Consider the following 15,930-nt stretch of genomic DNA (forward strand, 5'->3'; position numbering starts at 1 on the left):
CCGGTCTCAATGCAGTTGCTCCCTATTTCTCTAAGCACAACAGCAATAACGGGTTGGTGCAGCACTGTATTTAGTATCACACTAACTCAAGTGAAGAGATTTGAACTCTTATTTCATGGTTCTTGCAGGTTATATCCTGTTAACACAGGACGACTGCCTCTTTGCACAACAGCAGCAATACTGATTTAGGATTTGCAACACCAGCTCCTATTCAACAGATGATTACCGTAAGCCCTAGCCACTTCTCTGCAGAAGTGCTGCCCAATCACACGTTCGCCATGCTCCATCAGTGAGACTGCTGATTTCTACTTAAGTATAGTACTTTGCAGTTTTCCCCTCTGAATTCCATCCCGAGTGGAAAACTCATTTGTGCAATTTAAGATTACTTTTTAATTCAGCAAGTCTTCCGGCATACTTGTACCATGTAGTTTCACATCATCTGTAAATTTAACCGGTGTATTCTCTATGCAGACCTCTGCCAAGCCTTATTCAATACGTATTTCCATCTTGAAAGTGAGCCACCGATAACTGCTTCCTGGGCACAATTATCCAATTAGTTTGACACACACTTGTGTCATCTAAACCATGCTCCCTAGCTGACTCATAAAACTACCATGTGAGTCAGTGCCAAATCCTTAAATGTTGCTTGCTCTTAAGCAAAAGTAGAATGGAATATTTGTCCCATTAAGCAAAAATTCTCATAATTTTTGCATGTTGACTTTTTTAAAGTCAGGTGTAAGATGCAGCTTTAATTAAGAAAAGATTAAGAGCACTGCAGTGATGAATGACTTCTTTCCTCAAGATACGCTCAAAAACAAAACCAAGAAATCCAGCTGTTCTAGCGGTACTCTCTTTAAATTTGTTAATATCATATACAGAGCTACCTAGCAAAAGAGTACTGCAGGTGCATATGGTGTTCAGGCACAAAGGTTAGGTCTATAAAGGTAAGCGGAGACAGAAACAAGTTTCTCCACTTGTGCTCTAAGCTTGCAGGACGCGCAGCTGGGCCAAAACAACGCCTTGCTTCTGCTAGGGTCCTCCGGCTTCGCTTCCCGCTGGCAAAGCGCTCCCTCCAGGAGACCCCCATCTGGGGGCAGAGCAGCGCATGAACCAGCACCTGGAATTGTTCAACTAGATTATAAGAGCAGTACAGGTAGTTGCCAACATTTTGCAAGACAGAGTTTTAAAGTCCACAAAAAATGCTGGAAGAAAGGTGGTACTTTATGTTTTTTTCCTTTTTTTTAATAAAGGATTCCCCTTTCATGTGTTATCAAGGTCTTTAGTTACATGAATGCACACAGATTTTTAAATAGAAAAAAGATTTTTTTTCTATGGCCTTAGATAAGCATAGTGATATATTAGCTTGATTCTATATTAGTTACAACTATCTTCTGTAGACTGGTGTTCTGGAAGACAATCTCACTTCACTGTATAATAGGTACACAACGTGGAAAAACATGTCAATCATTTTTGCTACAATTACGTGCTACAATTCTACTTAACATTACATTCTACTTAACTACTTCACCCGTAAGTTGCACACTTACGGAAAGCAGAAAGTGCTTGAGGGGCAAACACGCATTACATTCATAGCTCACAAAGCTACTAGAAATCAAAATCAAAAATAAGAAAATCAAAAATAAGTTTTCTAATCAGGATGGCACTTAGTAGGGAAAACTCTGCAAAGGCTCCTGTAAAATAAACACATTAGAACATGAAGAACTATTTAAAATGCCAGGAATTCATATGTGAATATCACTTAGCACTGCCCATTACATAATCATGTAATTAAGAAACTTACTACAGGGCAAATACACAGCCAGACCCAGTTAAGGTTGTGCATACTATCTTAATTGAGAGATCTCTGAACTCTATTGTGCCTTTGCTGCAAGTATATAGAAATCATGGCAGTCATGACAATTTTTTACAGCACAAATATCTCATGTTAGCATCATATTTTTCTTTTACACCTAACATTTACATATAACAGCTTACAAAGTAGACAGAACTGTTCTAAAGAATGATAAAATGCTGTTTTACATGAATCTGGATCATTACTCAACTAACACGTAGTTTCAAACAACCACTGATCATAATTTGGCACTTCCACGTGTGTTCAGGTTTCCCCTCTAATGGATAATACTAAGAAAAATATAGTTTAATTTAGAAAATAATGTCAGAAATACTGTCAGAAATATGAGTTAACACAGGACAGATGCTGGGGGTTTTTTTGTTTTGTTTTTTGTTTTAATTTAAGTCCTCTTTCCCCCCCCCCCCTTTTTTTTTTAAAGGCTAAGCATATGTTTCCTCAAAGAAGAAAGATGTTTTTGGATTACCAGTTAAAAGTTAAAACCACATGGAAGATTAATATTTAAAACAATGCAAGTAGTAAAATTTAATTATTCAATGCAAAGAAACTTCACCTTTCCAATTTTAAGACATCTCTGAATTTAGTGCAAGTCCCCATACAGAAATACCTGCCAAATATTCAGATCAACATACTTTGAAGTCGCTCACTGCAAATAACCTAATACTTTCAAGGAGAAAACATAACAAAATAGAAAAGGTTTTCCTCCTTTTATCACGGAAAGCACTGCCCACAAAAATAGAAGCAAGGCAGAGAGAACTTTTGGAGCAGCAGTGATTTTAAAAAGAAGTTCAGTTACGAAGGAATGAGACAACTTCACATGCAAACCAGCATCCCCCAAGGTAACTTACCTCAATGTCTTGTAGGCTGAATTCTTTTTGATCTTTAAAGTTTGCAGCTCCTGCACTCAGTTCCATCAGCATTTTTGCTATTTCTGGTTTTATTGCTGCTGTGAGTCGACTCGCTGCTTCCATGACATGTTCCTGCACGTCCTTCAGTTGCATAGCTGCCTTAGAATAGTGCGAGTTCCTAAATACACTGCTGAAAAGGTCTGTAAGGAAAGTGCTCGTACGGCAAAACACATTGAGTGCATCCAGATACTTGGAGATTCCCTGCTGGATGTCTGCAATCGGAGTAGTATGGGATCCAGGGTGGCTGCAGCTGCCCGCAGCAGCTGAGGAGACCAAAGGGGATGCTGGGGTTGTAGATGCCAGCGGTGCGCTCAGGGTCCTGCCTAGCTCAGGCATTTGATACTGCTGGTGTTGCTGCACTTTTTGCTTGGACCCGCCAAGCAAAAAGCGCCGCTTATAGTCCATTTTGCTTTCTTGTGCACTACAGCAATACATAAGTGAGTGCTTGTCCAAAGATTCCTTGAATTAACAATCACTTGTCAAATTCCTTCCGCAAATATATAGTTATGTACAGTAACAGTGGAGGACTGTGTACATAGGTTTCACAAAAGGCATTTCAAAAAGGCAAGCGTCTGGATAATCTGTATCAGCAGTGAGAAAGGCAGCAGCTTTGCTGACTTAGTATTTTCAGTGTTCAGTGCAGCCCTGCTGCAGTTACAAACTGTACTCAAAAAGCATGCTGAAGTATCTTAATAATGCTCTGTCTCGTTTGGTATTCCACTCTGCACACAGAAAAGCAACACTGGAGCAGAGAAGTTATCGCCTATAATTTCCTCATGAGCATATTGACACTTCCTGTTAAGTCTACAAAAGTTATTTTTGTCAATGGCAAATAATATTTTTAGAAGCAATACCTTAATACAATTTTCCAATTAGTAATATCAGGAAAAGCGGAGCAAACCACCGATCAACAGCGATTATAAAAGCAGTGCAGAGGCTCCTTCCTTGAAAAAGCAAATCCTTATGTCAGCAGATCAAATATCGTTAAATGTCTTGACAGATCCAGTCTGTCAAATTAGTTCACTTGTAGTGTCTCTTCTTAACACTGGAGGAAGAAAAAAAATCTGGACTCTGTTTACAGAAGACTTTGCAAATATAAGCTATTAAAAATTAGAGTGTTTATTATTGCAAGCCTTCTTCTTTCCTTGTTTGTTGAGGTAGTTGTTTCCGTTGTAACATTAAAAAGTGGTGCTTCCAGATTGCATTTGCCCTCAATTGTAGACTCGGAACAAAAATGCACAAATGTATTTGTAAGGCCTCTAGGTCATTTCCTGTGAAGGAAAAAGGAAAAAAAATGTTAAAAGGTTATGGAACAATGAGAAGCTTTAAGATTTTAACTCCTGCAGTGTTCTGATATATTTCTCTAGACATACATTGTGAACAACGCATACGATCAAAGAAGAGAGAATTGTACTGATAATCTGAAAGGCAGTTACAAGTCAGTATCATCACATTACTAAACTTAACAGCGGTGAATATTTTCTTACTAGTTCTCCCATCCTAGACAGCCAAATTTGAGACTAGCAGTTAATCCCCAGTGCAACTCTTACAGAGCTAACACAGTGAAACGCTATTAATGCAGAGTTCAGGGAGAGTTAATCATATTTTCTAACCTTCTCCTTTTTAAATAATTTAGGAATTAAATAAATGAAACCTTTTTTCCCCACACACCATAATTTATTGCAGAAATTTGAGACTCCTGATGGTTCTTTTTAATAATTTACTGAATGAACAGACACAGCTTTTTTTTTCCCCCCAGTACAACAGCATAGAAAGTACTCTGTTAATATCCTAACTGAGATTAGCTGAAAAATACAATGCACACATCTAGTTTCACAATGATGGCATGTCCCTATTATATAGAACATCTTATATGTGGCAGAACTACCTAACAGAGCGGCCAGAAGAGCTGTCTCACCCAACATAAAAATATGGGGGAATTGCACCTTCTAGTACTGCCCTAACTGCTCCCAGCAACATCCGGCGCAGCTGGGGAGCCAAGGGCACCTTCCCGCGAGTGCCTGGAGGAAGGTTAGTAGAGCCTGAGCAGCAACACAGGGTCACTCTGCAGCAGGAGATATCCACAGCCAGGCTGGAGGAATCCGAGCTGTTGGAAGAGGGCATAAAGGTGTCTGGGCCCTCGCTCTTAGCCAGACACAGCTCCTAACTGGACAGCGTTGGGCAGCGCGTGATCATGAACATGGGTGGGAGTCATATCCATGAACTGGTCACGGTTACACTAGGAGTGCATTCATATTTGTGTGTGTGTGTGTGTGTGCATATATATATATATATATATATATATATATATATATATATACACACACATAGACATATGCACATACATATATAAACGTTTGTATGTTTATAAATATATATGTATGTATACAGAAAGAGGTAAGAGAGATTTTTATAAATGCTATGAATTTACAGTCTGTTACCTAATCTCATTTCAATGTCTTCCTTTTCTCTGTGCCAGGGTCAAAACTGCATTGACCTAATTACTTCTTATCTTGCAAGTTAGGTTAGACTGGGAAACTCCATTCCAGTTTCCTAAACAAGTAACTTTCTACATTCTTCCTCACTTAGAGAGAAACTTTCTATTTCTTGGAGGGAATAAAAACAGCAGCAAAAGAAACCTGGGATTTTTAATGTGTGGATGGTATTAGAGGGAACGTATAGTGTACAGAACTAATTTGTTCAGTCAGTTTTTCCAGTCTTAGTTATTAGTCACACCTTAGGCTACTCTCTCCCTCCCATACAAATACATAACTTGATTTGATCAAATAAGGATGTTCCTTTCCTTAGTGCAGCAATTCTGACTTACAAGGGTAGTATCAAACAGTAACTTGTAATAGTTTTTTTTTTCTCTTGAGCACTTAGAAGTAAAAAGAATAATCTAGATATACTGAGACGGAGCACTTCAATTCAGCAACAAAATATTCCCATAACTATATGAAATTTGTATTAGTAGCATCAAAAAGGTTGAGGAATTAAGATTTTATCTTTAGTCCAAATTTGTTTTCCACCTGTTTGAAGAAATAAAATATTAATTTATTCACATAATGTGTTTTGACATGTCTGATACAAAGACCCAAAAATAAATAAATAAATAAAGCAGGCAAAAACATAGCAGGATGAAACACCATATAGAGAGCCACATAGTCTCACGCCCACTAAGACAACAGACACAAGATTCAGGAAGTCACTGCTGCAGATGGTTTTGCTTCCAAGATCTAAAGCAAATATTCTTTTATATTCCTTCTTCTTAAAAACATGATGGACAGATAAAACACCACAGATATTCCCATACACACTCCAACATCCTTTAATAAAGCACTTTAAGCTGATTATTTTCTTTCTTTCTTTCCTAAAAGCTAGCCTTACACTTCTCTCAATATTCAATGTGTCAAAATGCTGTAAACTTCTTAAGGAGGGAATTTTCTAGCAGGTCTTTATATCATATGCATGGTTAAAAATATTCTCCTCCTTGCTTTACAAGCTACAGTGATTTACAATGTAAAGCATGAATAAATTGGTTCTCTTGATTGCATATAAATGTAGACGGAGCAAAAGACTTGGTTAATTTATATGCATTGTATAAGTAAACTGGTGACTTTTGCCTAAATAGACATGAATTTCACATTGCAGAGGAACTTCAGAAATGATCATGGAACATCTAAATGTTAATTAGTGTAAGAAGTAGAAAAAGCTAAGAAGGGGATTTTGAGCTAGACAGCATTGAACTAGTCAAGCATACAAGAGACGCGCTATGATTCGATTCTTCCGATTACATGGCAAGCCTTTCAGTATCAAATTAAGAGACACTGAAACTGGCCACTTCAAAGAGTCTGATATTTAGGCAATACCTGAAACTGCTAAAACCTGAAAGAACATAAATGCAAGGAATAGAAAAAATGCCATTTTCGTATTTCTTACACCTATAAAAGTGTGATAAATCATTATGTTTTACTTCTAGACAATTTCATAGTCAAACTTGTAGATGCTTGTTCAATTCTTTGAACAGCGCATAGACAGACTTCAAAATTTATTTGTAATAAAATCAACAACTTAAAGAAGGCAGCTTGTGTCTTTAGCATCTAAAAAGACTTATTTATTTAGAGAGAAAACACTCTGTGAGGAAAGCTACAAACCTTGATATTTCTCAAGACTAGACATGTAATACTGCATGTATTATACATTCTATAATGAGACTGGCAACATGCTATGTACAAAATAAACATTCTTCCTTTTGTACATTTTCCTGGAAAAGTGATGAGAATATTGTTGCCACTCTTCTCCCTCTTCCACAGCTGTCCTTGGTGCAAGGACTAAAACTGTAGGCTCCATATTAGAACAACTTCAACTTAACACCAAGCCAGCTCTTGCCATATTACAAAAAAATTCAAAGGATTTCATTATGGTGATGTAAAAACAGCATGTTATCAGTCCAAAATATAAATGTGAAGTTCGTACAATGTTTTGTAGACATTAGCGATTTCACAAAAATCTAGTGTAGAAAGTCTCATTAAAAAGTCAGCATGCCACAAAGCAAAAAATCGTATTCCTTCTTGCATGTACTCAAGACCAAAATAATGTTGCTTATATTAAACATTATAAATAGTATGTAATATACAGTATAAAAATAAGCTTCAGACTGAATACTGTCCTATTGACAGGTATAGAATGCTACCGAGAAATCGTACCACATTGCATTCTTTATGCTCTTGTTTTAAGAGTTAATGCCATAGTTAAGGAGTTAATAGTTACTACTATTTGAACTTCCACATAAAATCAAGCAGACTTCTACAGGAGTCGCTCTGTGTACAAATTGCTACATTTACATAGAAAAAACAAAGCGCATGTAAATGAGTGCTTACGCAAATCAAATTCACCATTCTTTTCTTAAAATGTAACTCCCAGAATTCTTTGCTCCGCTACTTCCCAGGAGTCAAAAGTATTCTCTTCAACTCCACTGGCTGCGAGAGACTCAGATTTATACAGAAGACTTTCAGGCACAAATGCGGAACAGAAATCCACAGGTGCTGAACTCCAGCCGCAACACAGGGCCTGACCCCTCTGCCTTGCCTGCAATTGCCCTGCTAGGAGAACTTCTTCTCCGATCCTGAATCAGTACAGGAAACTGAGCAGATGAAGGAGATAAAACATCCAAGTCTACCACTACTTAGTTTAGTTATGCAGTTACCCGTACTGTCAAGTTCCTTTCTGCCGATTTCATTTATCACCTAAATAAGAGTTTTGTAGACCACGCTAGTTAAACTGGTTTCATGCCTTAAAAGGGCTCTGATCTCAACTTTAAACGCTGCTGAGGGGCTCTTTCTGAAGTCTCTTCTCCCTTCAGTGAAGGGGCGATACATACCATCGTGAACATACATAAGATGATCCGAAATGCTGGTAAACTTAGCTAAATTTTTGGAAGTAATATTTCTGAATATTGTATGTTCATTTTAGTTTTTATGAGATCCACACTGCAAATCTCAGGGTGAGCTTATTACAGCTAGCACCATCCATGTAAAACAATTAAACACAAAAGTAATCAAGCTCATTTAATGTCCCAAAAAAGATAACTAAAAAAAAAAAAAAAAACCACCAAAAGCCAGACTGGCCAGATTACTTACTGCGGAAAAGCCTGAACAAACAAAGCCTACTGCAAGGCCAGAAGGTCAGCAAGCTGCTGAAGCCGAGGGCCTCCTGTCGAGAGCACACCAATTCCTGCTCAAATTCAGTTATACAAATTTCGCACAAATCTAGAAGTCACCCCGCTACAAATGGAGTTATTCTGCCTTCAAATCCTGCTGTCACTAATGTGTACACCAAATCCTATACACCTGGCCAAAGTCCAAACGTGGATGCCTTAACAAAAAATAAATAAATCTCAAATGACCGTACTTATCTGAATTGCAAACGAGGAGCAAACACAGTAAGGAAAGCCCATACGCTATCTCCTAAAGACCAGCCTTCCACTGTCCACCCCGCTCGCAGACTCAGAACCAGAGCCACTGCCATCGGGCCCAAACAGTCTGGGTTTGCAGGTCAGCACCTCGCACCGCAGCCGGAAAGATTTGGGCAAACCCAGCGCTGTGGGTTTCTCAGCAAGCAGGGGCACCAGGCTGACATCAGACACCGAGCCTGCGATGGACACACTCAGCCACCTCGAGTGTCATCACACCGGCGAGAAGACCACAGCAAGGACTGTAGAGGCAACACCGTGGGATTTTGGAGAAGGGAGGACCAAGGGGCACAACTATAAAATGCTCCAAGCTAGTAGTCTACACTAAAGCACAGACACAGTAAAGCAACAGGAGAAAGAGAAAGTTAGTCACAGATAGGCTCCTTGCAAACTGGACTGCTGCAGCGCGCTCGACACACTAATGTGCCCCACCACATCGTTGCCTGGATCTAAATGCCAGAGGCCGTGCACAGTGCAGGAGCTTACTTTTTGCTTCTCCCTTTAGATAGGCCACTAATCATAAGTGAGAATACAAGTGAACTACGACAGATGGTGAAAATGATTTCCTCTGAATAAACTTTTCTGGGTCACAGAAAATAAATGGATTAAGAAAAACAGCTTAGAAGTAGTACCAATTATGTATACTGCACAAATACAGTAAGAATGTAAACAATTGTTATTTTAAGCTAGGCATCAGTATAAGTTTACAGATATTAAATGGGAGGGGTTTCTATTTTCCTCTATCCCCAAAGCATGTATTACATTCACAGCTAAAGAGTATATTTAGCATCTACAAAATAGATCCTTTCCAAAATATTAGAAATTGAAATCCATATACCAGAAATGAAATTGAGGAAGCATTAGAACTTCAGTAGTAAATGTCACTCCTTGAGAAGTTCCATTCTACCCTGAACTAGAACTTCTCCAACACTCTCAATATACCACATTAATGTTAAAATTACTGTAAGAATGAAAATTTGACACTATAAAGAATTTCTCAGTAATTGTATAACATATGAAATCCATCCATAAAATGAAATAGCATAGAATTAAACTACTTAACAGGGATAGTCATGTAATTAAAAAAAAAAATCTAAGAGTTAAAATATATATATTGCTGAAACAAGTTCTAAATTATAGGTTTTGGAAGAAAGCTTTCATAAGCAGTCACAACCAATTCGCAGTGCAAAAACTGTTCTATTAGTTTGTAGAACCTGATAGCCATAACAACAAATTACCATAACAAAAGGGTATTTCTCATATACCAGTTATGTCTACATGTGAAATCTGACATAAAAATATGTTCCATATTGCATACTTATTTTAACCTTACCTTCCTGGTAAGAATTTTACATTTCCACTAAGATCAATTACAATTACAGTGTCCTTCTCTTTGTTCCTTAGTCACACACACAGAATTTCAAACAACTGATTTCTCTTGGCTAATGAAGCATTTTTTTTTCTTAAACAAATCAAGCAGTAACAGCTTGCACACTTTATTAGGAAGAGATAAATTAATCGGGTGCAGATATATTTTTTGATCAGAGCTAACACATTCTAGTTATTCTTACAAAATATTAAAGTCCTTCAGATTCTGGCAGTAGGTAGGACAGACTAACCTGTAAGATATCACTACATGCCATGTCCATTTACACCGAGGTTCAACAGAAATACCAAGTTTCTCTTGGCACTACCTTCTCATGCCAGGTTTACTTCTGACCTGCAAAGGCAGCACCCATCACTTATTAGCAAAAGCTCAAGATCCTCTTAGAGGAGTCTGAGCCTCCCCTTGTCCTCCTGCCCACAGAGCGATCCCGATCTCCACCTCAAGCCCTGTGGGGAGGAAGAAGGGCAGAAGGGATATTTTCAGTTGAAGCAGCGAGCTGCTTTGATACAAAAAAAGGGGCATGGCTTTGCATCAGCTTAAACCAATGAGAGAAATATACCTCAAGAATAACCTTTCTACCAGGTTGAGGGAACATCACAGAGTAAGCGTTTAGGGAGTATGACAAAGAACATAGCCAGTGTTATCACAACTCACCAACATATAATTAATAATATAGTTCAGGACTCCAGAAGAAACTCACAAAAAGATATTTTTATGCTGTCTTAGACATAAAACTTTTCAGGATAGTAAAAGGGCAGAAACTATGCTTTGAAAATTAAACCTTTCCATTGACAAGAATGGCTATCTCAAAGTAATGCTGCCTGGCAGAAAATACGCCTTAATCTCTCTAACATCAGCTAACTTGTTATTGCACCTGTAATATCTTACCAACAAATAATTAATACTTAAAGCATGAAACTGCTTTTATAGGCGTTGACAAGCATCATTATCTCCACGGTTGGGGCAAACGAGGCTTAGAAATTTTCAGGGAATTGCCGGAGCAGTTGTCAGGATACAGGCACGCAACAACAACAAAACAGGCACACATGCACAAAAACCAACCCCCTGCTGACAATAGCAAGAGGAAGCATTTCCTGGCAACTAGGCCAATACAGCAGGTAAAACACACCACCAAATCTTGATTGCTTTTAGTCAGGGGCCCACGCTGGCTCCAAAGCAAGAAAGGAAAACCACTCTCTCACACCAAGGCTGACACCCTTCCTAACAGGGCGGGCTACCACCACCACTGCAAGAACCAGGCACCTACTGTATGCTCTTCCATCATCCAAGTAGGAAAGCCTCCTAATTGAGGAGGGTAGGGGGCGAACAGAGGAAAGGAGAGGAGAGACAGAAATAGTCTGTTATATCAATACCATTTTAGTTCTTGTTAGCTCATGAATTGCTTATTGGGATTCCTTTCTGGCCGCTTGCCTAGAACATTTGGAGGAGAAACAAAGAGGAGAAAGAAGTAGGCAAGCCAGTCCTCGGTGAACCCACAAAGCTCGTGCTGCAAACGTCTTCCTTCCAGAGTCTACCCTCTCAAATACCAGCTTACCAGACCCTCTGGCCCATTCTCCTCGGCTCTCCCAGGGCTGGATGCATCATTAGCAACAGGATTAAAACTGATTCAGTGTCTTCCCTTCCACCAATGTGGGACCTTAATACCCAGGACATGCTTCATATGGACGAAGCAGCTACTCTGCTTTAACTATAGCCATCGAACTGAGCACCCTATTTAAAGGATAGAAATCTAAACAGACCAACTGATTGTTAATGCAGAAATTGATCTTCTCATTTACCGGTGAAGCAATTACAATGAAGCAAGGAGATTTAGAAAACAAACAGGAGGCTCCGGCAAGCTGGCTTTATTAGCTCTTCAAAGATAAATTTCACTGATGAAATATTTACATAATATTTATAGACAGCCTCTAAACAAATTCTGTTATCTATTTGTCTAGAGTCTTTTCCTTTCAAAATGACCCTCCTTAAAACAAGACTATTAATTTCTTTGTGCTGATCTGTGTCTTTTGCATTTATACTGAAAAATCCCTAGCAGCAAAACTATGCTAGATGCCCTAAAAGACAAGGAAAGACAAAAAAAACCCACCCCAAAAACCAAATCACCAACCAACCCATCATGAAAACTCATCAGAAACGTGACAGAGAGAACTGGAAAAGGCCAAAGCTTTGGGGGGTAGAAAGCTACATAAAGACCAAGAGATTTGGCCGCTCAGCACACCTCGCTTTCAGTTGTTTAACCCTCCAAAAAACAATCTACAGCCCTGACTTACGTAACTACACTCCCTATAAAATATACATGGAAGGTAGGTATCTCTAAAGGAAACACAGAGTATACCAAGCTAGATTTTCCAGCACAGAGCCTACACTGTATCAGGCTGCTTCTTACATCTTGAAATAAGGATGTAACACACAAAATAGACCCAACTCAAATCTTAGCAATAAGATATGGCAGCAAAAGGAAAAGTTGGCGAAAGGAACATGTTAAACCAAACCTTCTTGCAGACTTGGGTGACTTCCTGAATGCCAAAAATAGATGCTCGTGTCAGATCAGGATCACTGTTTCAATCCTCCCTTGGCAATAGGTGCTTACGTTATCTGCTTTGAAAACAGGACCAGTTCTCTTTTAAAAGTCAACTCTGGGTGTGGAAGAGAAGGAAAAGGAAGTAATGTCCATTCTTTTCACGAGATAGCCTAACACAGCATTTGCACAAAGCACGGCAAATTCGCGTTGAACATGCTGCTCAGCCAGAGAAAAACCCGAAGGGGTGCCCTGACCGCCAGCCCCAAGCCCGCTCTCTCCGCGCCCTCCTCAGAGCGGTACCAGGTGCTGAGACGAACAAAAGACTCTTGGGACCAGAGAGAGCAAGTGAGCACAAACAGGCACCCTTTCCCCAAAGCAAACACAAATGCCCACAGCTTTGCCTCCCAGAATCAACAAGCTAAAAAATGCTTCGATTCTGGCTGCTACCTGCAGGACTGCTTACAAAGAGAGCCCTGCTCTAGCTTACGGCTAGCCACTTGCAAGCCAGGACCTGAAAAAATACACTTTTCCTCCAGAGTGGGGAAGTGAAGGCCATGGTAACAAGGAAGGGATGGAGAGCAAACAATTTCTAGAATAGTCTGAGAACAAGTTAATTTCTATTCCCATAGAAGGCTTTTTTCAGCCACAGATTCCCCTTGCTGCTGAAGGAAGGCAGGAAGCTGAACAATAGGCTGAACTAGAGAAAATATATCATATTCAATTAAAGCATATGTGGAACAGGAACACAACTTGGGTCAGACTTGTGCATCATGGTCCAGTTATGGCCATTTCACATAACTTTTTTTTCAAAGAACTTCCTATGTAAATCCCCCCAGCACATCACACATGCACTTCAAGGCTTTCTAAACTAGAGCACTAGCCACTTACATTAGTCTTCACTCTGTCATTCCTGATTACAGTTTCACTTCAAATACAGTAACAATGAGTCTAGGATGGTATCTCCTTGTTAGAACTAAAATATAACAGAGAAAAGCATTAACAAAACCAAATACAACCGTTTCTCAGTTCTCTAATGGTAAGTATAGGAATCAAGATTTCCCATGTTTCTGCAGAAGACCAGATTTCATATTAGGTGTAAAAATAATACAAACGTACAAACTTAGAGTAAGCATCTTAAATCTAGAAGCAGTTTACTCTTTAGGCTCAGTTTGGCATTAGACTTAAACACATGAATAGTTTCAGTAAAGTCAGCGGTACCTCTCACACACTCGAGCACCTTATTAAACATGAATTGCACTTTTCCATTATGAACAAATGCCAGATGTATTTTTCAGTATATCCACCAGGAAAAGAAGCTTTTAATACACAAGCACTGCGTGTATTACTCCTTAAAACACTTAGTTACTTCTGAATGAGCATAGATCAAGAAATTCATCAGCGTAGAACTTTATGTCCACTGGTTTAAAACAATTTGTCTATGGTCACAAAAAATACATTGTAAAAAGCTTCTCCATCTACAAAAACTGGAATGATTCCCACTCTTTGACAAAATACTTGGAGAGATAATTGAAAGATAGTCTATAAACACTACTTCTAATAACACTTCTCTCAAAAGTTAGATTCTTCTGAGAAAGTTTCCATAGCCCCGAACAAATCATTCCTTAAACAGGACTAGAAAAGACAACTGGGACTAAGAGCCCATGTCAAATACAACAATATTTAGGCATAACGTACTACATTTATATTTTTATATAGATATAGTTTTTGTTTTTGTTTTTAAGAATAGCAAAACTTTACAAGACTGAGGGATTAAAATAAGAGATACATTATGGATTACAAAGTGTATTGACTCACACACAGGAAAAGCCATCCTAGCTTCACATACAAAATGACAGGCTCTGGGCTGATCCCAACCATTTAGGGGGACAATCTCAGGGTTACAAGAGATTGTTTTTGCCAAAACGTCAGCCTGATGCTGAATGGCAGACAAAAGAATAAACCTTATGTTACAAAGTATTAGGAAAGGAATTACAAAGGGTGTTGGGAAATCCAGAAAACAAAATTATGCCACTGCACAAATGCATGTTTTACCCACACTTAAAATGTAGCGCGCAGTCCTGGTCTCCCTAATCTTAAAAAACAGATACATTAGAAGTGGAAAAGGCAAAGAGAAGGGTAAAGGTGAATCAAAGGTACGGAACAGCTCCTGCACGAGGAACAAACGAGTAAGCTAAGATGCTTCATCCTGGAAAAGACCAATGACTCTGAGGTGGAAGTGAGGAATACAAGAAGGAACACGAGGTGGAAGGGTCCACAAATCCCCAAGCGGCACGGATCATGTGGGTAAGGATCAGCTCTTCCCAACCTCCTTCACCAAGGTCCTCTTGGCTTACTAAATGACAAAGCACTGGCTCAGTGAATCCTATACACAGCAAATAGTTCAAGACAGTTTAAATGGGTGTAGCCCACAAATTACCCTGTTCTTGCCTTTCCCTAAGTATCCCTTTAGGGCCACCATGGGATACAGAAGGCTGAGATGGATCTATTCTCGCTCTGATTCAGCATGGCATTTCTTACCTTTTATTCACTACAATTGAGTGATTAACAAAAACAGTATATCACAATGACATACTACTTACAACTGCCCTGAATCAGAAGCATTTTCTCACTGATAAGTCAGCTTATCAACCTTTAGACAAGATTTCCAATCATTTTTCTGATCTTGCAAATATAGATATTATATTTCATAAATGCCGCAAGTGAAATTTCACAGTACTCATATTTATTAGCATATACACATTTGAGTTTTTCTACTGAAATAAATATCCCTAAACCAAACTTCTACACAGTTTTAGCTGAGCTGTAATGCTAGACAACTTTAAAAAGAAAATCCAACCCTAGAATTGTTTCATTACGCATTTAATTCCTGTTTTTAGTAGCATTAGACAAAAGCTTTATTTCAATGCAGTGAAAATTACAAATCATCTATACATTTAAACCTCTTATATGAATAACAAATTTCTGAGTACTAGAAACATGAGACATTAGGTACAGAAAATCCTGTATAGTAAAGCCTTTATGAGATTTTTCTTAACTTTTTTGTCTGTTTGCAACGAAAAGGATGACAAAACCTCTCTCAAAACATTTACAGTAACTCAACACCAACAGTCTTTCCTCTCCCAAATTACTATGCTTCTTCTGTATTCTCAGTGCTTGCCACAGAACACATCCACAACATTCGCTCTATACTAGACTAAATCAAAAAAAACTCCAAACTCCTACAAATCTGTT

At 38.7% G+C, this 15,930-nt stretch overlaps 1 protein-coding gene across 7 annotated transcripts in view; it reads right to left on the minus strand.

The window, feature by feature from the left end:
• The window catches only part of GARRE1 (granule associated Rac and RHOG effector 1), a 61,825-nt gene that overhangs the window by 25,315 nt on the left and 20,580 nt on the right, over positions 1–15,930 (minus strand). For 6 of the 7 annotated variants that reach the window (XM_064519685.1, XM_064519678.1, XM_064519681.1 and 3 more), the window contains one exon: positions 2,719–4,049. In XM_064519685.1, the coding sequence (XP_064375755.1) occupies positions 2,719–3,213 (495 nt within the window). In that variant the 5' untranslated portion in view covers positions 3,214–4,049. Of the gene's footprint in view, positions 1–2,718; positions 4,050–12,649; positions 12,794–13,566; positions 13,652–15,930 lie in introns of all 7 variants that reach the window. The other variant, XM_064519683.1, reaches the window with a different exon arrangement.

The sequence above is a fragment of the Dromaius novaehollandiae genome, chromosome 13 (assembly GCF_036370855.1).
Source record: "Dromaius novaehollandiae isolate bDroNov1 chromosome 13, bDroNov1.hap1, whole genome shotgun sequence".
Taxonomy (NCBI): Eukaryota; Metazoa; Chordata; class Aves; order Casuariiformes; family Dromaiidae; genus Dromaius; species Dromaius novaehollandiae.